Source organism: Schistocerca serialis, chromosome 4 (genome assembly GCF_023864345.2).
Source record: "Schistocerca serialis cubense isolate TAMUIC-IGC-003099 chromosome 4, iqSchSeri2.2, whole genome shotgun sequence".
Classification (NCBI taxonomy): domain Eukaryota; kingdom Metazoa; phylum Arthropoda; class Insecta; order Orthoptera; family Acrididae; genus Schistocerca; species Schistocerca serialis.
This window is the reverse complement of record NC_064641.1, coordinates 126,410,672-126,432,764: the sequence shown is the minus strand read 5'-3', so window position 1 is coordinate 126,432,764 and position 22,093 is coordinate 126,410,672. Positions and strand designations below refer to the sequence as shown.

Below are 22,093 nucleotides of genomic sequence, written 5' to 3'. Positions count from 1 at the left end.
AACATCGTTTATAAATTGCACTATTGATAAAAGGAAATGTTTTAATACAGGATGGTAAAAACCAACTGCGTTCAACAAAAATGTGAACGAATATTCGCTGAATGGGTTTCCAAGTTCTACAATGGATCGAAGGATGACCTATGCCATATCACATCTATAATCTAGGTTTAAATTAAGTTTCACAAAAGAGACAACTATCAAAATGGTCTACAGTGACCCTCAATTATCTTTAATTACTTATCTAACTTGTCGTAAATTACCGTGGCTGATGTGGCTTCTCAATAACTATATAACAGAAATCATCACGTTTCAGATTTTTACTTCAAGTGGCAAATGTGAACACCATGAGCTTTAATTGACGATCGACACTAGTATTACGTAAAGGGGATGTAACAGATGAGACTTCTGCAGTTCTGAGTGAAGCCTTATGCACTCAAAAATGCGGCATCGCGTGCGTTCATTACCTTGTCGGTGTTCGTCAGGGGGCGGCGGACAGCACAGCTCCGCTCACCTCGCTGTCTCGGAAGCAACTCTCTAGCAACTCTCTCCTAACTTCTCCTTACTATAATTTACCGAAGTTGGTTTTAAAAAAAAACTATCTGGCTGTGTTTTCATCTGACCAATCAGGGTCTCAATGTTAACCTTAAGCTCTGCCTACAAAAATTCTGTCCATCCAATGAGAAACGTTATACTTTTCGTGGTGGGGCAATGTTTTTAAAGTTTGCAACGTAACAGAGAAGCGAAAAAGTCTCACGCTAAAACTTGCAGCTGGTGTGGTCCTTTTAGCGTTATCGTAAGATCTATACTGTTCTTCTGGAGGGCTCTATCTTTTAACATGGGCTGGGGGTGGTCCTAACGTAACAGAGACGCGAAAAAGTCTCACGCTAAAACTTGCGGGTGGTGTGGCCCTTTTTGTGTTATCGTAAGATCTATACTGTTCTTCTGGAGGGCTCTAGCTTTTAACATGGGCGGGGGGGGGGGGGGGGTGGTCCTAACTTAACAGAGACGCGAAAAAGTCTCACGTCAAAAAAATTGCGGGTGGTGTGGTCCTAGCAGTTAGCTGGCGACGTGGGTGTCTGTCCGTCCCTTATCGTAGGGCCTTCTCGCTTAACACGGTTCTGCTCTCGGCTTCTGTTCTCGTTTCTCCCCTCAGAACTGCGTCTGTCTCACGGTGGGAAGGTATTACATTCATTTAGGCATTCTTGTGTTAGTCTGTGGTATTCCATTTGCTCACTCGTTACTCGTATTACTTTGGTTAATTTAATGTCACGATTTATTCGGAGCTATGTGACATACTACTGGATTTGCTTATCATGTCAGGGTTTTCATGGAAGGTGTTGGATTTGCCTGACACCTTACAATCTGCTGGGCAGATTCCGCTAGTAGCATCCTTTGTGCTGTGCAAAACTGAGATTTATTTCCCCAGAGTTAAGGTACTTGCGAAGCGCAGATACACATTCAAAAATACAGGTAGTGAAACGATGTTGTATCGGCGTAAGGAAGGAAGTAAATAAACTCATCGGAGCTCCACCTCTAGAACTGATAATGGCCCCATTTCGGAGATGAACGCAGTCTGCAAGTTTCTTCAGGTATGCCACATCCAGCTGAGCCACCTCGCTGATGATCTGATCCTGCTGAGTTGCCAAATTTGAAAAATCTTAATCGACAACAAAATTTGAAAAACGGACCCCAACCACAAACATACTATTTATTCGCAAATACATATGTGGTGTAGAAAGAATTGTCATTCATTTTTTGCCAGCTCTTTTAATTCGCGAGGATGGTGGTCAAGTATTTTTGACTAAACACTTTGCTTTATTCTGCGCAGGATTAAACTTAAGTTTTGAATAGTGGAGACTATTTTTTATCCTAGTGTCCTATTTATGAATTTCTTCTTCTGAATTCGGAGGACACTGCACACACCTATTAATGTACTTTGAAGTATCAGTCACAACAAAACGTAAGTAGTAACAAATACATGCGCAAAACCTTTTGACACGCCAAAATAACGTTTTTTAAAAAAATGAATTAAGGGATGTGTCAACTCGTTGATGAAATTTACATTTACATCGTTTGCAGACGACAAGCTATGAGTGCAGACACCGTACAGTTGGTCCTGCAAAACAAGGTAATGTAAAATCACGGTAAAGAAGCAAAAAGAACAAAAGCTTTCCTTAGGCCTCACTTTGTTAAATCAAATCTTTTTACGGTTTTCAATAAACAAAAAACCCCTGTGATGGCTCAGAGGAGCTGAAACATATTTGGGTAAAAACAAAAAGCAGTGCATTTGCAAAAAGGCGTAACCCATATCCTATAATTTAACTGCAAGTGCGGAAAGAAAGGACAAGAGCTGCAGATCCAAAAGGTGAATACCAGGTACTTCCTTCTCTCTCATCATTAGAGCTAATAAGCTACCTAACACGAACTTTTTCTTCCCTTTTAGTTACATAAGACGTGAGCCATTTACTCATTGCACCTCGAAAATAATAAACTTTAACTTTCTCCAATAGAATATTGTGATTTGCATATTCAAATGCCTTAGACAGCTCTTAAAATCTCTAGTAGGTTTACTAGACTTTTTTGCCTCGATTGGTCGTTCCTATGATATCCATGAATATTGGCCGTTCCTCCTGCTCAACCATACTTAAGTACATTACTTTTTTCAAAAATTTTGTCCCACTACCTTTCTTGAAGCATGTGTGTTATTCCGTTTCAGTACCAGGCTGTGAAGCAAAATTTATGCTTCTGTATGGTTCGCATTATAGTGGGCAAGTTATTTAGTTAATTTAATGAGTACGACAATGTTTATGCTGTAAATAATCCGCAGTTGCGCAGCTTTTTTAAGTTGAAGTGATACGGCACATTGGGCTGTGACTGTAGTGTGCTCAATGACTGCCAGAAGTTTCTGGGAGACTGAGCTGTCGGTGCGGGGCTTTTGACTTGCAGGTGAGTGAGGCTAGCGAGCGCTAGGCAGGCCGACGCGAGGCAAGGTGATCAATACCACCGCTAGGCGCCACCCGCTGCCGCCGCCGTGGACTAGTCGTGCTGCGAACCTCGCAGACATTCTGCCGGCGGAACATGATGCCACTCCCCCACGTCAAACTGCGCCATACACAATCAAATATTACGCAAACATAGTAAAGTCTGAGAAACTGTTAGTCGTGTACGGTAGTCTTCAGTTGTTGCACTGCTGTCAGTTTACACGGGAACAATATCAATGCTGTGAGGGATAGTCGCGCGGTCTGGAGCGTCTTGAAACAGTTCGCTCAGCTCCTCCCCCCCCCCCCCCCCCCCCCGTCTCGGGCATGGGTGCGTGTGTTGTCCTTACCGTAATTAGTTTAAGTTAGATTAAGTAGTGTGGCAGCCTAGGGATCGTCGACCTCAGCAGTTTGGTCCCATAGGAACTTTCCACAAATTTCCAATAATATCAATGTTTTTTCTAACCGCCTTACGTGCGGTTGCAAGCCAGACAAATTTTCTTGTGCCAACTTCCGCAATGATTTTGCTTTGTTTTGCTGCATAGAGTCAGAAACATCCAACAGCTACCGTTCGTTTATTTTTGCTGGTCTTCCATTTCGTTCGGCATGTAACACTGATCCTGTCTCTCGAAATTTCTCAATAAATCCAAGAACCACATTAAAATGTGGTGCACATGTTCCCAGAATTTTTTCAGCAACTGCCTCCCGCAATAAGTCTGTGCCTTGTCGAAACACATGTTTAACAAGAAAAATACGTTCGACAGTTGAAATAATCGTAATTTAAAAGCAAGTCATACATCGAAGCACTATACTTTGAATTTAATAGCTTTCATCAACTAGACCGAACAGTTAAATGTTACGCAACAGTAGAACAAATTAAAAACAATTGCATATCTATGTACATCTATATCTGGATGGTGCGAAAAGTGACAATTGACCTTGAATAAGGAAAAGTGTGAAGTTATTCACGTGAGTACTAAAAGAAATCAGCTAAATTTCGATTACACGATAAGTCACACAAATCTGAACGCTGTAAATTCAACTAAGTACTTAGGGATTGCAATTACAAATAACCTGAATTGGAACGATCACATAGATAACATTGTGGGTAGAGCAAACCAAAGACTGCGATTCATTGGCAGAACACTTAGAAGGTGCGACAGATCTACTAAAGAGACTGCTTACACCACGCTTGTCCGCTCTATTCTGGAGTATCGCTGTGCGGTGTGGGATCCGCATCAGGTGGGACAGACGGATGACATCGAAAAAGTACAAAGAAGGGCAGCTCGATTTGTATTATCGCGAAATAGGGGAGATAGTGTCACAGACATGATACGTGAATTGGAGTTGCAATCATTAAAACAAAGGCATTTTTCGTTGCGATGGGATCTTATCATGAAATTTCAATCACCAGTTTTCTCCTCTGATTGCGAAAATATTCTATTGGCACCCACCTACATAGGGAGAAATGATCATCACGATAAAATAAGAGAAATCAGGGCTCGCACAGAAAAATTTAAGTGCTCGTTTTCCCGCGTGCCGTTCGAGAGTGGAACGGTAGAGAGACAGCTTGAAGGTGGTTCCTTGAACCGTCTGCCAGGCACTTTATTGTGCATAGCAGAGTAATCACGTAGATGTAGAAAAACAATTCTGCCAACTTGTGTTCTACCAACTTTGTTTCCAAGGTAATCTACATCAGGTGATAGCGAATTTCCGAACATACTGTGTTTTAGCGGAGAATAAAAAATAATCTAATTGCTGCGCAGTTATAGTGTGGAAATGTACTTAAGGAGGGCTTTTCGAACCATGGCTTGGGCCCACTCTTTCTGGTTATCGTGAACGTGGACTAGGATGAATGTTTAAACATGCCTGGTGACCAAGTGTTGCCCCTTTTTCTACGTCCTCATTATGTGTGTGCTGTAGGCACAGCTGTATTCACTAGGCTGCTCGCAGACGTTCCTTGTTGGGCGAAGACATCGACGGTGCGCTAAACCGCCTATTTTAATCCCATAAAAAACTTCTGAGACTTTTTGGTACAGTAGGTGAGACCTAGCAATCGACATTCTGCAATATGATATCTCGATGGGATCCTTTCATGAATGAGTGGTTTCAGCTCTATATGGCGTGCCTGAAGAAACCTGTGGACTCCCCTGCTCGCCGAGGCTAGAAGCGACATAACACGGTATTAGTACCATGTTTGCTGGAGGTGCGTCAGTCCTCCACTGATAGCGTTATCCTCGTGTACCCCAGGGGGAAACGCATGGTGGTAATGTCTGGGAATCAGGGTGGTTACGGAAACTCAGATCGCATAATTGTTAAGGCGACTGCTTGCGATAAGGGGAAATCTGATTTCGAGTCCTGGTCTGACGCAAATTTTCAGTTGTCAATGTTTATACATTATACTGCAGATTCAGCATATCTGAACGGTTTACACGGGTATCACTTCATACGATTGCATCATCACTGATTTCACCCTCATCGATCCACTCTTTCCGGTTCAGTGAATTTAAATAATATATTTGAAAATGAAAAACCCGCATTATTTTATCTACTAATTAGTGTTAGGCTTAAAAGACCGTAATCAAGCCGAAGTAGACTGCCAAAAAACTTAGTTCGCGTTTACGTCGACGCATGTTGCGCAACGCTTCTAATGTTTGTAGCGCATTTCGTGGAGGATTTACAGATTTTCTCCCAAATACTCTTCTACAGGTGTGCTTTGTTTTGTACCAACTCTCGACTGACTGTAACCATAGAGAAATATTGCCAGCCTGTTAAAACTTTGCAAACAGATCCTAATGGCTGCACAAACTTTAATAATACATAGTCGAACTGCTGGCTAAATGACTCGTTGGAAAACAACTTCGTGCTACGGCCTACTTTTTGTGCTTACTTGGGAAAGTGGAAAATTTCCCGGTCTGTTACAGAACACTGTGTCGCCGAAGTAATAAATGCACTTAATTTTTCATGTAATTCCCTCACGCAATATTTATCCAGTGAGCAGATTTTATCCTCTAAGTCCAGTTTTGTGAAATTACTCATTAGCAACTGGCCTAGTCTCTTCAATAAACAAACCGATGCATAATACATAATGTGAAAAGGTTTTATGCATTGCATTTTAAGTCTTGATGTGTTCGTAAGTATATATTTTCTCGCTGAAAGGAATGTCGATGTTTTGAAATATTTGTACGTCACTTTACCTATTCTTTCATTTGACAGCAGTGTAGAAAATTTGCAGTACAACATTTGTCAAGAAACTCAGTTTAGCCATTAATAAGCTCATTCACTCCTATTTCATTAAATCCTCTACTATATTCTGACTTTTTGTATCAACAACCGCATCTGAGAACAACTCATCTACCATTCAAACTGTGCTAAGCGAAGTGCCATCTAGAGTGCGCTATTCGCCTATTCTTTCGGTCAAGGCAAATTTTATTTATGGGCCAATAACGAGTTTGCAGATTTTTCGAAGACTGCTGCAAATTTATTTTAGTGATTAATTACCATCTGGAGAATACACTTCATCCTCATGTCCTGTTTTCTCGTACTGTCTCCACATACTCGATAACGTGACGAAAGTGTGTCTATATTGCTGAACTTGTTAGCTGTTCTCTGAATAGAGACTAAATATTAAAATAAATTTACAGTAGCCATCGAAAAATTCCACCTGTTCTAACTTTGTTCCTCCTATTTGGCACTCAATTCGTTTATATTTCTTTCCCATTGAAATTACTTTCGTTAGCATCTCCAAAACGAAAGAAATGTCAGTGGGAAAGAGATATAAACGGATTGAGTGCCAAATAGGAGGAATAAAGTTAGAACAGGTGGACGGTTTCAAGTATTAGGATGCATATTCTCACAGGATGGCAACATAATGAAAGCACTGGAAGCGAGGTGTAGCAAAGCTAATGCAGTGAGCGCTCAGCTACGGTCTACTCTCTTCTGCAAGAAGGAAGTCAGTACCAAGACTAAGCTATCTGTGCACCGTTCAATCTTTCGACCAACTTTGTTGTATGGGAGCGAAAGCTGGGTGGATTCAGGTTACCTTATCAATAAGGTTGAGGCTACGGATATGAAAGTAGCTAGCATGATTGCAAGTACTAGTAGATGGGAACAATGGCAGGAGGGTGTCCACAATGAGGAAATCAAAGAAGAACTGGGAATGAACTCTATAGATGTAGCAGTTAGGCTTAGATGGTGGGGTCATGTTACACGCATGGGAGAAGCAAGGTCACCCAAGAGACTCATGGCTTCAGCAGTAGAGGGTAGGAGGAGTCGGGGTAGACCAAGGAGAAGGTACCTGGATTCGCTTAAGAATGATTTTGAAGTAATAGGCTTAACATCAGAAAGGGCACCAATGTTAGCACTGAATAGGGGATCATGGAGGAATTTTATAAGGGAGACTATGTTCCAGACTGAACGCTGAAAGCCATAATCAGTCTTAAATGATGATGATGATGATGATCGAAAAAGTTTTATACATACAAACAAACATATGTACAACCACATTCTGCATCTGTCAGTCTATCAGTCATTTTCAACAGAAACTCATGTTGTTGTTGTGGTCTTCAGTCCAAAGACTGGTTTGTTGCAACTTCTATGCTACTCTATTCTGTGCAAGCCTCTTCATCTCGTAGTAACTACTGCAACCTACATTCTTCTGAATCTGCTTACTGTAATCATCGTTTGGTCTCCCTCTGCGACTTCACCCCGCCCCCCCCCCCCACACACATACACACTTCCCTCCAATACTAAATACTAAATTAGTGATCGCCTGATGTCTCAGAATGTGTTCTATCAACCGATCCCTTCTTCTAACCAGGTTGTGCCACAAATTTCTTTTCTCGTCAGTTCTTTTCAGCAACTCCCACCACGTTTCAAAAGGTTCTATTTTCTTCCTGTCTAAACTGTTTATCGTCCATGTTTCACTTACGAACCTAACTACACCCCAGACAAATACTTTCAGAAAAGACTTCCCAACAGTTAAATCTATATTCGATGTTAACAAATTTCTCTTCTTCAGAAACTTTTCTTGCCATTACCGGCCTACATTTCATAGGCACTCTACTTCGGCCATCACCAGTTATTTTGCTGCCCAAATACCAAAACTTATCTACTAGTGTTAGTGTCTCGTTTCCTAATTTAAGTACCTCAGCATCGCCTGTTTTGATTCGATTCCATTCCATTATCCTTTTTTTTATATTCATCGCCGCGCCGGATTAGCCGAGCGGTCTAGGGCGCTGCAGTCATGGACTGTGCGGCTGGTCTCGGCGGAGGTTCGAGTCCTCCCTCGGGCATGGGTGTGTGTGTTTGTCCTTAGGATAATTTAGGTTAAGTAGTGTGTAAGTTTAGGGACTGATGACCTTTGCAATTAAGTCCCATAAGATTTTACACACATTTGAACATTTTTTAATATTCATCTTGTATTCTCCTTTCAAGACCCTGCCCATTCCGTTCAGCTGCTCTTCCAAATCCTTTGCTGTCCCTTATATAATTACAATGTTATAGGCAAACCTCAAAGCTTTTATTTCTTCCCCCTGAATTTTAATTCATACTCCAAATTTTTCTTTGGTTTTCTTTACTGTTAGCTCAATATAAAGATTGAATAACATTCGGGACATCCTGCAACCCTGTCTCATCGCCTTCTCAACCACTGTTGATGCCCCTCAACTCTTATAACTGCTGTCTGGTTTTTGTACACGTTGTAAACAGCCATTCGCTCCCTGTATTTTACCCATGCTACCTTCAGAATTTCAAAGCAGAAATTCATACAGACAAAAAATTAGCAGATAGGAAATACTGCCTGAAAATGAGGATACCATCGACCAGGGGTAAAGCGGACTGAAGAAAGAGAAAGAAAAGACGGAGAAAAAGAACATGTGAGCAGCTTCGAAACTCTGAAGATTCAAACATATATATTTGCGTAATTCGCTGTTAACCGATCATTTATTATATTGGTATATACACTGTAGCGTCAAATAAACTGGTATAGGCATGTGTAATCAAATACAGAGAGATGTAAAAAGGCAGAATAGGGCGCTGCGGTCGGCAACGCCTATATAAGCTGTCACATTGGTTACTGCTCCTACAATGGCAGGTTATCAACAGTTTAAGTGAGTTTGAAAGTGCTATTATAGTCGGTGCCTACGACCATTTCACGAGTGGGCGAATATCAGGAATCTGGTAAAACATTAAATCTCCGACATCGTGCGGTCGGAAAAAGATCTTGCAAGAACGCGACCAACGACGACTGAAGAAAATCGTTCAGCGTGACAGAAGTGCAACCCTTCCGCAAATTTCTTCAGATTTGAATGCTGGGCCATCAACAAGTGTCATCGTGCGGACCATTTAACGAAAATTTATCGATATGGGCTTTCGGAGCCGAAGGCCCACCCGTGTACCTTTGATGATTCCACGACACAAAGCTTTACGCCTCACCTGGGCCCGTAAACACCGACATTGGACTGCTGATGACTGGAAATATGTTGCCTGGTCGACAAGTCTCGTTTCAAATCGTATCGATCGGATGAACGTGTACGGGTATGGAGGCGACCTCATGAATCCATGAACCCTGCATGTCAGCAGGGGACTGTTCAAGCTGGTGGAGGCTCTGTAATGGTGTGGGGCGTGTGTAGTTGGAGTGATATTGGACCCCTGATACGTCTAGATACAACTCTGACATGTGACACGTACTTAAGCATCGTATCTGATCACCTGCATTCATTCATGTCCATTGCGCATTCCGATGGACTTGGGCAATTCCAGCAGGACAATGCGACACCCCACACGTCGAGAAGTGCTGCAAAGTGGCTCCAGAAACACGCTTCCACTGGTCACCAAAATCACCAGACATGAACATTATAGAGAATATCTGGGATGCGTTTAACGTGCTGTTCAGAAGAGTTCTCTACTCCCTCGTACTCTTACGGATTTATGGACAGCCTGGCAGGATTCATGGTGTTAGTTGTCTCCAGCACTACTTCAGACCGAGCGAGGTGGCGCAGTAGTTAGCACACTGGACTCGCATTCGGGAGGACGACGGTTCAATCCCGCGTCCGGCCATCCTGATTTTGGTTTTCCGTGATTTCCCTAAATCGCTCCAGGCAAATGCCGGGATGGTACCTTTCAAAGGGTGCGGCCGACTTCCTTCCCTGTCCTTCCCTAATCCGATGAGACCGATGACCTCGCAGTTTGGTCTCTTCCCCCAAACAACCCAACCCAACCCACTACTTCAGACATTAGTCGAGTCCATGCCACATCGTGTTGCGGCACTTCTGCATTCTCGCGGAGGCCCTACACGATATTAGGCAGGTGTACCAGTTTCTTTGGTTCGTCAGTTTCATACGATAATCTTTTTGGATAACAGTTGCGTAAATAGCGGCAAAGCCGCAATTCTTCGATTGTACTAGCGTACACCCACTCCCTTGTAAGCTGGTAGCGTCCACTTGCACGAGACAAAACTCAATAGACGAGTTCACTGTTATAAATGAGCAGTGGCGGAGACTTACAAGTGGTGTCTCCTAACGTACGAAGACGGAGAGTTCGGTGATGACGTCATAGGACCCGCTGGCGAATTTAGAGCGAGTGCACGGAATTCATTTCTGATCACTAGTGTGAACATCTCTGCCCTCTCGTACACTTACTAATTTATGGGCAGCCCTGCAGGATTCATGGTGTCAGTTCCCTCCAGCACTACTTCAGACATTAGTCGAGTCCATGCCACATCGTGTTGCGGCACTTCTGCACTCTCGCGGAGGCCCTACACGATATTAGGCAGGTGTACCGGTTTCTTTGGTTCATCGGTTTCATACGGTAATCTTTTTGGAAAACAGTTGCGTAAATAGCGACAAAGCCGCAATTCCTCGATTGTACTCGCGTACACGCACTCCCTTGTACGCCGGTAGCGTCCACTTGCACGAGACAAAACTCAATAGACGAGTTCACTGTTATAAATGAGCAGTGGCGGAGACTTACAAGTGGTGTCTCCTAACGTACGAAGACGGAGAGTTCGGTGATGACGTCATAGGACCCGCTGGCGAATTTAGAGCGAGTGCACGGAATTCATTTCTGATCACTAGTGTGAACATCTCTGCAGAGTGACGTTGCCTCCCGCACTGTTTCATTTCGTTGACACCCGGAGTGGATCGACCTGAATAAAGCGATGTAACTGTTGCGCAGGTCCCGCAGGACAAGAAGAAGGAGGAGGTGCAGACGGCGCTGCTTTCGGCGCCCAAGATCGAGGTGACGTCGGAGGCGGACGAGAAGCTGGCGCGTGCCGTGGCGGCGGTCGTGGCTGCCGGGGGCACGGTGAGGCCGCGCTCGCAGATGCCGCGCATCACCTCGCTCACCAACATGGAGGCGGCGCGCAAGCGCAAGGCCTCCATCATCTCCAACATCTCCAGCATGGACTTCCACGGCAGCTCCCTGCACATACACACGGTAAGCGCCAACACCACCGCCGTCGAAACATTTCTAGCAACTGAAATCCTCTTCGTCTTTCTTGTTTCATGTTTTCCAGTACTTTATCACCGTCTCCCCATGTTGTCTTTTTTCTGTCCATATTGTTCCTAATTTGTGTTTTACCTGCCTCAAAAGCCCTAAAAATTTAGTATTTGACTCTTAACAAAGCTTCTTTCCGTTATTTCCTATTCTTTGATGTTGTTTATACCGGGTGATCAAAAAGTCAGTATAAATTTGAAAACTTAATAAACCACGGAATAATGTAGATAGAGATGTAAAAATTGACACACATGCTTGGAATGACATGGGGTTTTATTAGAACAAAAAAAAAAAAAAGTTTACAAAATGTCCGACAGATGGCGCTGGACAGCAAAACGTCAGTCACTGCGCATGACAATCGTGTATAAAACGAGCTGTAATGAGAGAGAGAATCAGATGCGCCAGTAGTCGCAGCATGTTGACGTTACCTGAAAAGGCGCTTTTAGTGAAGCTGTATTATCAGAATGGGGAATGTGCTAGTTCAGAGCTACGAACCTACTGCCATAGGAAGGGAATTCGAACGGGTAAAGGTCCGTTGACAAATGCAGCTGTGGCGAGAATGATTCCGAAGTTCGAAGCCACGGGTTATTTAGACGATAGACCCGGTAGTGGCCGACCGAGCACAAGGCGTAATGCTGCTGAGACAGTTCAGGAAGAAATGGAGACTGTAGCGGGTTCGTCTATTCACGGGGAAGTCAGCGCTCGTGCAGTCGCACGTCGCACCGGCATTCCATACACTACTGTTTGGTTGGCACTGAGGCGTACACTCCGATGCTATCCGTACAAAATCCATCGGCATCATGCACTGTTACCTGGCGATTTAGTGAAGTGGAGGGCATTTGCGGTGTGGGCGTTTCAAAAGATGGCGGAAGATGACGATTGGTTGAGTAACGTGTTGTGGACCGACGAAGCTCATTTCACGCTCCGAGGGTCTGTCAACGCCCACAACTGCAGAATTTGGGCTACCGAACATCCTAGAACTGTCGTGGAAATTCCATTTCACGACGAGAAAGTCACGGTATGGGTTGGATTTACCACATCTACCGTTATCGGGCCTTTTTTCTTCGAGGAAATGCGTGATTCTGGTTTTGTAACTGCTGCCGTGACGGGTGAGAGGTACGCCGATATGTTACAGAATCGCATCATCCCCAGCCTGGCTGATAAACACCTGCTGGAACGCACGATGTTTATGCAGGATGGCGCTACACCCCCTATTGCTAGACGCGTGAAAGACCTCTTGCGCGCGTCGTTTGGTGATGATCGTGAGCTCAGCCGCCACTTTCGTCATGCCTGGCCTCCCAGGTCCCCAGACCTCAGTCCGTGTGATTATTGGCTTTGGGGTTACCTGAAGTCGCTAGTGTATCGTGATCGACCGACATCTCTAGGGATGCTGAAAGACAACATCCGACGCCAATGCCGCACCATAACTCCGGACATGCTTTACAGTGCTGTTCACAACATTATTCCTCGACTACAGTTATTGTTGAGGAAAGAACATCATCTTTGCTTTGTCTTACTTTGTTATGCTAATTATTGCTATTCTGATCAGATGAAGCTCCATCTGTCGGACATTTTTGAACTTTTGTATTTGTTTGGTTCTAATAAAACCCCATGTCAGTCCAAGCATGTGTGTCAGTTTGTACCTCTCTATCTACATTGTTCTTGTTCATTCGGTAGAGAAGTTGAAATAAGGTTAATCTTCACCTCCAGTATTTTCTGTATACTTTGCTATATTTCTTCATAATTTCCCATTTTCCAGTGAAATGTAGTCTTCAGTTTGTATTGCACCCATTAATTTTTCAAATAATCTGACTTGCAATTATCTCTGTTCTGTCCAATATATAGTTCATTGTTAAGCATGTACATGCATATAAACGTTCTAGTCTTACCACTGTGGTATAATGTCTTAGCATTGTAATTCTAGAGTTGAATTTCTCGTTGTAGATATTATTTTTTAGCCATATACTCTTCCCATTGTGCTAACTTTTTCGTCTATTGCAAATTTTTCTAGTCCATTCTGCTGTATGATTTTCCTGATGTATTTAAATTGCTTAACTTCTTCTATTTTTCCTACTTGTGTTTCTGTGTATTTTGGTCCACCTTTTATATTTGTCAGTGTCATGAAAAGGAAAGATTGCTACTCACCGTACAGCGGAGATATTAAGTCACAGATAGGCACAACAAAAAGACTATTAAACCAAGTAGGCTTTCAGTTAAAAATGCCTTGATCTGAATTAGACAACACGCATTCATATTAGTCATCAATTCTGTTTTGTTTTTTTTTTTCAGTTAAAATTCTAAGACCAGTCAAAGTTTTTATTTATTTTATTTGTTGTTGTTATGGTCTTCAGTCCTGAGATGCAGCTCTCCATGCTACTCTATGTTGTGCAAGCTGCTTCATCTCCCAGTACCTACTGCAGGCTACATCCTTCTGAATCTGCTGAGTGTATTCATCTCTTGGTCTCCTTCTACGATTTTTACCTTCCACGCTGCCCTCCAATACTAAATTGGTGATCCCTTGATGCCTCAGAACATGTCATACCAACCGATCCCTTCTTCTAGTCAAGTTGTGCCACAAACTCCTCTTCTCCCCAATTCTGTTCAATACTTCCTCGTTAGTTATGTGATCTACCCATCTAATCTTCAGCATTCTTCTGTAGCACCACATTTCGAAAGCTTCTATTCTCTTCTTGTCCGAACTATTTATCGTCCATGTTTCACTTCCATACATGGCTACACTCCACACAAATACTTTCAGAAACGACTTCCTGACATTTAAATCTATACCTGATGTTAACAAATATCTCTTCTTCAGAAACGCTTTCTTTGCCATTGCCAGTCTATATTTTATATCCTCTCTACTTCGAACATTTTATTATATATGTATTTATTTTGTTTCAAATTGTTTTGAGTAGTCACGCTAATCGTTATAGATCTTCTTTTAAGAATTTATAAATACATCTACAGGTCTGATGGAATTAGTTCGAGAGAATTAATCAACAATACTCAGTGCTTCAGATACAGTTTACTTTTTTTTATATATTACACACATTACAATACAAAGTCCCGGATGTCATCTTCAGTTGTACCATAATCGAAATTTGGAGAGGATATTAACTTTGAGGTGTTTCACTTTTTTTGGTAGTTATATCGTCTGCTCTTAATCTCTTGGCGGTGACGATTTCCTTCGGTTTAACATCATTATTATGGAACCTTGAGGTATGTTGAATAGCACATATCTTTCTTTTCCGTTTAATGTGCTCGTTACATAATGTTTATCACTCCTCTTTTGCCTTAACTGCAACCTGCTGATAGTAATTTCTGTACAGAGTAGATGTCATAGTGGGTTCGAATTGTTTCTCCTTTCGGTAAGATGGTCAATGCATTCATAGTCCCCTTGTGACGATGTGGCCCGCTATCCATTGGAAATAGAACGATGTATGGAGGTGTCTCGATCTCGTAAGATGTCGTAGGAAATCCTGTCTGCCCACGGTAGCTGAATGGTCAGCGCGACGGATTGTCAATCCTCTGGGCCCGGGTTCAATTCCCGGCTGGGTCGGGGAATTTTCTCCTCCCTGGGACTGGGTGTTGTGCTGTCCTCATCATCCCCATCAGACTGCAGGTCGCCGAAGTGTGTCAAATTAAAAGACCGGCAGTCGGCGAACGGTCTGCCCGACGGGGGCCCTTGCCATACGATTAAATAAACAAGTCGAAAACCCTGCGCTACATAATTCGTGGTTTTCCCAGAAGGTGCACTTGCAAGGGACGACAGAGCACTGATGTAATCTATACATCCATGGAATTTATAGACGTTTAATTCTGTAGCATGCAGTATAGCCTGTAACATAGCAAATAACTTAGCTGTTAGCACAGATGTTTCTATAGGTAGCAAGAAGGGTCGACTTTGCCCATCTGCCTCAACACAGAATGTAGCTTCTACAGAGATGAGTGGTATTTTCGATCCATCAGTGAGCAAAACATCTTCTAGTTACTCATTAATACCTGTCCTACGCCTTGCTGCAACCAGGGACCGGCTACGATACTCATTTACAAATGTAAAGGAGCTTTCGTTCTCTCATATGCACTGTCACTACTAACGTCAATCGTCAGACATCGTCCATAATTGTAGATGTAACTATAACTAACGAAAATAAAACATAAGTGGAAAGGACACACAACCTATCGGCCGAGCAAAGATGTTCTCTGCTGGATTCCAAGAGATGACGAAAGACCTAACAGAAAGCTGTTAGATGACATGAGAAAACTCGTGTTGTAGTAGCGACTTGGATGTTTGTGGCTAAAGAAAGTAACGATTGAGAATTCTAGAAGAAACCCTTACTCAGCACTGTATGCCAGACGGTTGACTACATAATATCATCTACGTGAAATAAAATAAAAACTTGCTCTGAATTTTAATGTTCGAGACTCGACTTCGCTCGATATTTCTCGGAAGTACTCGGTACACCATGACATTTCACTCACTACTTTTCGTATGTGGAGTCACATTTCACCCGAAGTTGTTGGAACGGGGCTGTCTCTCACAAACCCCCACAACAACAACAACAAAATCAAATGCAGTGGGATCAGATCCAAGCAACGTGTCGCGTTGCTGGTGACTTAGTCAGATGCTTTGAGTTGTAGGAGGCACAGTGCTGTAATTGAGACAGAGAGCGAAAAATGGCTTTTGTTGCTGTGTTATTGCCGACTTCAGTCGACACACGATGGGTAATGAATAAATTGGTTCTATAGCTTCATTGTTAATTTGAACTATATTCTTTCCAATATGATGGTTATACATCATTTTTGCTTTATTGCAATTATTTTTCAGGTCATCTTCCAAACTTGCACTATTCATTTCTTCCATTAGTTGTTCCCCCACAAGCAAACTATATGATCTCATTAAAAGATCGAAGCTAGTTCACATATGTTCTGTTAACATGTAATCCTTATTGGTTAACATGTAATCCTAATTGGTTTTCCCACTTGAAGGATATAAAACCGTTCTCTACGTCTGCTGGAAATATTTTTAGTGATTTTACATCTCCTTGCTTCCTCTTTCAGTTTTGAAGTTCTCACTATTCTAGTATAGTCTAATGGAAACTGTAATATGTGGAGTATTATTCAGTTTATTGACAGTGTCCGAATCAGTGTCTCTTTTTTCAAGGAATAGGCGTAGATTTTGTTGACACTGACTCAGAAGCTTTCTCAAAATCTATGAATATCAATTTCTTTTTTTTGTTTTTGTTTTCATAATCTGTTTTGAACAGCTTCTCCTTTACAATTTTTATTCCATCTTCTCACAGCATTTTGAAAATATTTTCGATTTGTTTTGTTTGACTTTGCGTTTTCTATCATGTTCATGTTATCGTCCACTTCAAACTCAATTATCCTACATAGCTGCAGTGTTCCATTTGTGATTTTCTTCTCTTTGGTTTCCTGCTGATCAACAATCAAATAATTAGCAATAATTTACCTTGATTTTTAATGTTGTACGGTCGCAGGTTCGAATCCTGCCTCGGGCATGGATGTTTGTGATGTCCTTTGGTTGGTTAGGTTTAAGTAGTTCTCAGTGTAAGGGACTAATGACCTCAGATGTTAAGTCCCGTAGTGCTCTGAGCCATTTGAAGCATTTTTTAATGTTGTTGATATATCAACTCTCAGTTAATAAGGACTCTGACAGCAATCAAACCATTTTTCTGCTCAATGCGCAACACCTTTCATAATGTAGTCTCCATAGATAAGGTGAGCGATCACTACATCTATTGTGCTATAGTTTAGGCGCTCTGTTGATTTCGCTTTTCACCCAGCAACTTCAAATGGCTACAGCATCTATGCGAATAAGGCGCAAGTCTATACTTTCTTAATTCAATGTTACGCATATTTGCATATTTTCAGTTATTTATGGTTTCTTCCAAAAAGGAAACTTACGTTTGCAAGGGTGCCAGAAGCTACACATGGCCCGACGTAGTTGATCTTAGTGGTATGTGAACCACGTAGAGAGAAGGATGGAGGAAAATGTGCAGCATCGCTACAGCTGTGGAATTCAGTTGAAACAGAAAACTATGGAACAACCAGAAATGACGGAAATCCGCTGAGGAGACACTGGAAGAAATGAAGGTTCAAAGCTGCCCGAATTTGTTTACAATACAATGAAATTTTACAGGCATTAAATCAACAACGCAAATGGTTGAAAATTCGAGAAGAGTATGAATCAAGAAAGTAGAACACAGATTAAAATCAACATGACTACCCGTTAAAAATTGAATGTGATGTTACCTGTCAAGCAAGTGACGCCTGCATACGAATGCTGACACTAGAAATACAAATAAAAACACAGATCTCTAAACGAAACTACAAAGCAGATGTAACAAATATTAAAAAAAACACTGCCAATGAACTATGGAAAGTTTATTTTGCCCTAACCAGAAGAACACGCGAATCAAATATTTTCATGGAATGGTGTCGAGTAAACTCAGGGACTGAAAAGGAAGATCAAACAGCTCTTTTTAGCTTCTAGGAGAAATGAAAATAAAAGAAATTGACGAAGATAAAGAAATGCACGAACGGTAGTTCATACATGAAAGAAATTACTGAATGCGAGAATACAGATCCAGTGGGTGATCAAAAATAGATGGAAGTAGCCGGACAGATGACAAAAATACTATGCACTCTACGTACTGACATGTAGTGGAGTGTGACAACGTAGTCACAGCATGCTTGCACACATCCACTCTTCGGTTATTACACTAGGCGTGAGCTTGACGATACGTGTATTGATCTATCATGTGGATACGAGGCTAAGAAGCAGAACAAAGCAATTTCAAGTTACTTGAGAACTTTTAACATTGCAGCGCGTCAGCAATCGTGAATAATTTAATGATTATAAAGAATCCGCCTCGATTGCAATCGAGGCGGATTCTTTATAATCATTAAATTTCAAGTTAGGTCTTAGCCAACTGTGGATATTAAAAGACAAGCAGATAGTAGTTCTGAAACAGCAACAATGTGATCTCGCTCGTAGAACATTCTTGGACGGTATGTTCTGAATATTTAAGATCTGCGCACTCCGGCCACTACGATAACCAACTCGCTGTAAACAGTTATGGCCTCCACCAGAATAGACAAAATAATCTGAACTCCAGTAAAAACAAACCACATACCTTTAAAAGCAGTACCAAATTGTTTCAAAATTCAGAAAGTATGTCGTCCACTTGGCCATCTGTGATGTACTAAATATCGTGTTGACATAGAAGCAAGACTGAATGAGAATTGTAACATAATTTCAGACTTCTACGAGACTCTTTCTCGCTTACAACCCCCACAGAATGATGAAAGGAAAAAGTTTATCGCTTACTACATTTTAATGATGATGATGGTGTGATGATTTATGGTGGAAGACACTAAACATTTAGGTCATCAGCGCCCTTGCATTAATGTTATGCCGAAGACGATCTATGGAAGGAGATCAATAATCTGGAAAGCTACGTTTGATCCCACCACAGGAAACGTAAAGCAACACCAGGAAGGTGAGGTTCGGAAAAGCCCGTAATAAAACCCCAGCGAGACACAGCGGGATAACTAAATGAAATCATGGAGAAAATACTTGTAAAGATGCTGTTAAAAAAGGGACAAATAAGCGTGGCTGGATGATGACTTAGAAATAATACGTGACCCAGCCACTCTGTGACACATTAAGATTGCACACCAAGTATTTTGGGAAGAATTCCGGACACCGCATAAAATTTTAAGACACAAACAACACTCGCTTCGTTATCAGTTAAAATAGAGGGAAGATCCTGTGGGAGACCCAGTTCAGCCCTCAGGTCGTCATATAAAACACACTCGGTTAAAAGATGTCGCACTGACAGCTGTGTCCCGCACCTCTGACATACTGGGGGCTCCTCACGACGCAAGAGGAAGCCGTGTCTCAGTAGACAATGTCCCACTCTAAGCCGAGTAAGGGCTACTTCTTCACACCATCGCGGGCAGAAGGAGCTGATCCATGGTCGCACTGAAGTTTTGATGGAACGCAGGTTATTGTCCCTCACTTCCAGCCACAGGGACCCCCACTAACATGTAGCCTTCTTGGTCACAAATGAAGTGACATCCCGCAGAGCGACTGAACAGAGCGGGCAGGAGGAGGAAGGGAGCAAGCCTCCTTAGCAGCAACATCAGCGAGTTCATTTCCCTGGATGCCTATGTGACCTGGAACCCAGCAAAAAATGATTTCCTTGTTTTGTCTGTGCAACAGGAGAGCGTCCTGTATCTGTTGCACCGTCCGATCTGCTGGCTACATCTGTCCAACAGCGAGAATGGCACTTTGAGAATCAGAGCAGACGATAAATTTTTTGTCACGACGCCTTCTCATCTGCTCCATTGCCCTCAGGATAGCAAAAAGTTCCGCGTAATAAACTGAAAATTGCTCTGGGAGCCCTATCCTGAGGATAGTGTCGGGGAACACGACAGAACAAACGAAAACATCTCCTTGCTTAGAACCATCCGTGTAGATGATAGTAAAATCTGGGTGGCTACATAAAATTTCATTAAACTTAATTTTAAAAATACAGTTTGGGGTACAATGCTTCTTGTAAGCAGTCAGTTCTAAAAGCAATCTGGGCCTTGGTGGTAGCCAAGGGGACCCCCTACTCTACCCCTAGCTTAGGACCTTAATGCCCCCCACCTGTAATAACTCAAGGCTCCCCTTTGCACGGATCCCAAATGGCCGTGTTGCCTGTGGTCGATGATCGAACAGCAGCTCCAGTGGCGGCTGAACAACGTAACTGGATGCTGGCGATGTAGGAACAGACAGTTCCCTATATACTTGGCGTATCGCGAGAAGAAGACGTCGAATAGACAGCAGAGGCTCACCAGCCGCCGCACACAAACTAGCAACAGGGTTCGTGCGATAGGCCCCTGTCGACAGCTTAATGCCCTCGTGGTGAACTGCATCCAGCAGTTTAAGGTATGAAGTCCTTGCTGACCCATAAATCTGACATCCGTATTCAAGCCGTGGTCGCACAAAGGCCTTATAAAGTTAGAGCAGACGTGCTCTGTCGGTTCCCCAAGACCTATGACTGACACATTTAAGAATGTTTAACGCCTTGAGACATCTCAGTTTCAGTTCTTTAAGGTGTGGCAACCATGTTAACTTCCCATCAAAGGTAAGACCAAGAGACTTCACATTTTGCTTAAAAGTGAGAGCAGTGTCCCCCAGTTCTAAAACGCGCAAATTAAACAGACAGTGGGAACGATTAAAATCAACACAAACTGTTTTCTCTCATGAGAATCTAAAACCTGTTGTGCAAGACCATTCCTCCAACCGCCTCATCGTTAGTTGCCATTGCCGAGTAGCTGTGGTGAGGCTGGAGGATGCACAGAAGACGGAGAAGTCGTCCACAAACAAGGAACATAGTATTGTACGTCGCACTGTGGTTGTAATCCTATTGATTGCAATGGCGAAAGCCGTGACACTTAAAACATTCCCTTGAGGGACACCATTCTCCTGCTTAAAATGGTCAGACAGAGCATTCCCAACCCTGTATCTAAAATATCTGTCTGAGAGAAAGGACCGTATGAAGGTCGGTAGACGTCCGCCGAATACCGACTGATGGAGCTGCGACAAAATATTATGCCTCCAGCTAGTGTCGTAGACCTTCTTCAAATCGAAGAAAACACCGACCGATAAGGTGTCGCTTACGAAGGAAAGCTTGTTGAATTGCAGCTTCGAGCACTGTCAGGTTATCAAGAGTGGAGCGACACCTTCTGAACCCACAATGGGAGTGACTGAGTATCAAGAACCCACACTAGGCGCCAATTGACCATACGCTCCAGTGTCTTTCCTACGCAGCTTCTCAGATTAATACTACTATAACTACCAGGGTCTGTCAGATCCTTTCCTGGTTTTAAAATTGGGATTAAAATAGATTCCTTCCACGAGTTGGGAAAGTCGCCAGTTATCCAAATTTTATTGAAGAAATGAAGGAGGACTTCCTTTGACCGTCGGTCCAAATGTTGCAACATGCTGTAGGTTATCAGGTCGTTTCCAGGGGTCATATCACAAGCAACTAACAATGCAGCCTCCAGCTCCCACAGAGAGAAAGGCTGGTTGTATTCTTCCATGTTGGTGGAACGGAAATCAAGATCAGCCTTCTCCTGGACTTCCCGATATCGATGGAAGGTGGGATTCTGGCTGGAATCGGCTGTAATGGATTTATATGATTCAGCCATTGTCTGAGCTATATCCCTCATCAATGTTACAAGAGACCGCTGTATTCGTACAGCTGCTATTGGCGGTGGAGAGTTGTGCCTTGAGATCCTCCTGATGGCTTCCCATACTTTACTTGCGGATGTGGACTTATTGATGGAGTTCAAGAACTCTTGCCAAGACCTCTTCTTACTCTCCCAAATTATTCTCCTCGCCTTTGCGTGCGCCATTCGAAAGTATGCAAGATTCGAATCTGTAGGGCATCGATTGAATCTGCGCATAGCTGCCCTCATCTGCCTGACTGCAAAACAATACTCGTCGTTCCACCAAGGGACAGGTCGCCTCATAGGCACTTCCACAGACTTTGGGATGGATGCATCGGCAGCATGGTGTATCACAGCTGTAATGTGATCCA

The 22,093-nt window shown here is 42.7% G+C and overlaps 1 protein-coding gene across 1 annotated transcript in view; it reads left to right on the top strand.

Annotated features, from left to right (window-relative positions):
• LOC126473593 (uncharacterized) overlaps positions 1–22,093 on the top strand; it is a 608,171-nt gene that overhangs the window by 556,925 nt on the left and 29,153 nt on the right. Inside the window, exon 6 of the mRNA XM_050100740.1 lies at positions 11,154–11,414. Coding sequence (XP_049956697.1) covers positions 11,154–11,414 — 261 coding nt within the window. The remainder of the gene's footprint in view (positions 1–11,153; positions 11,415–22,093) is intronic.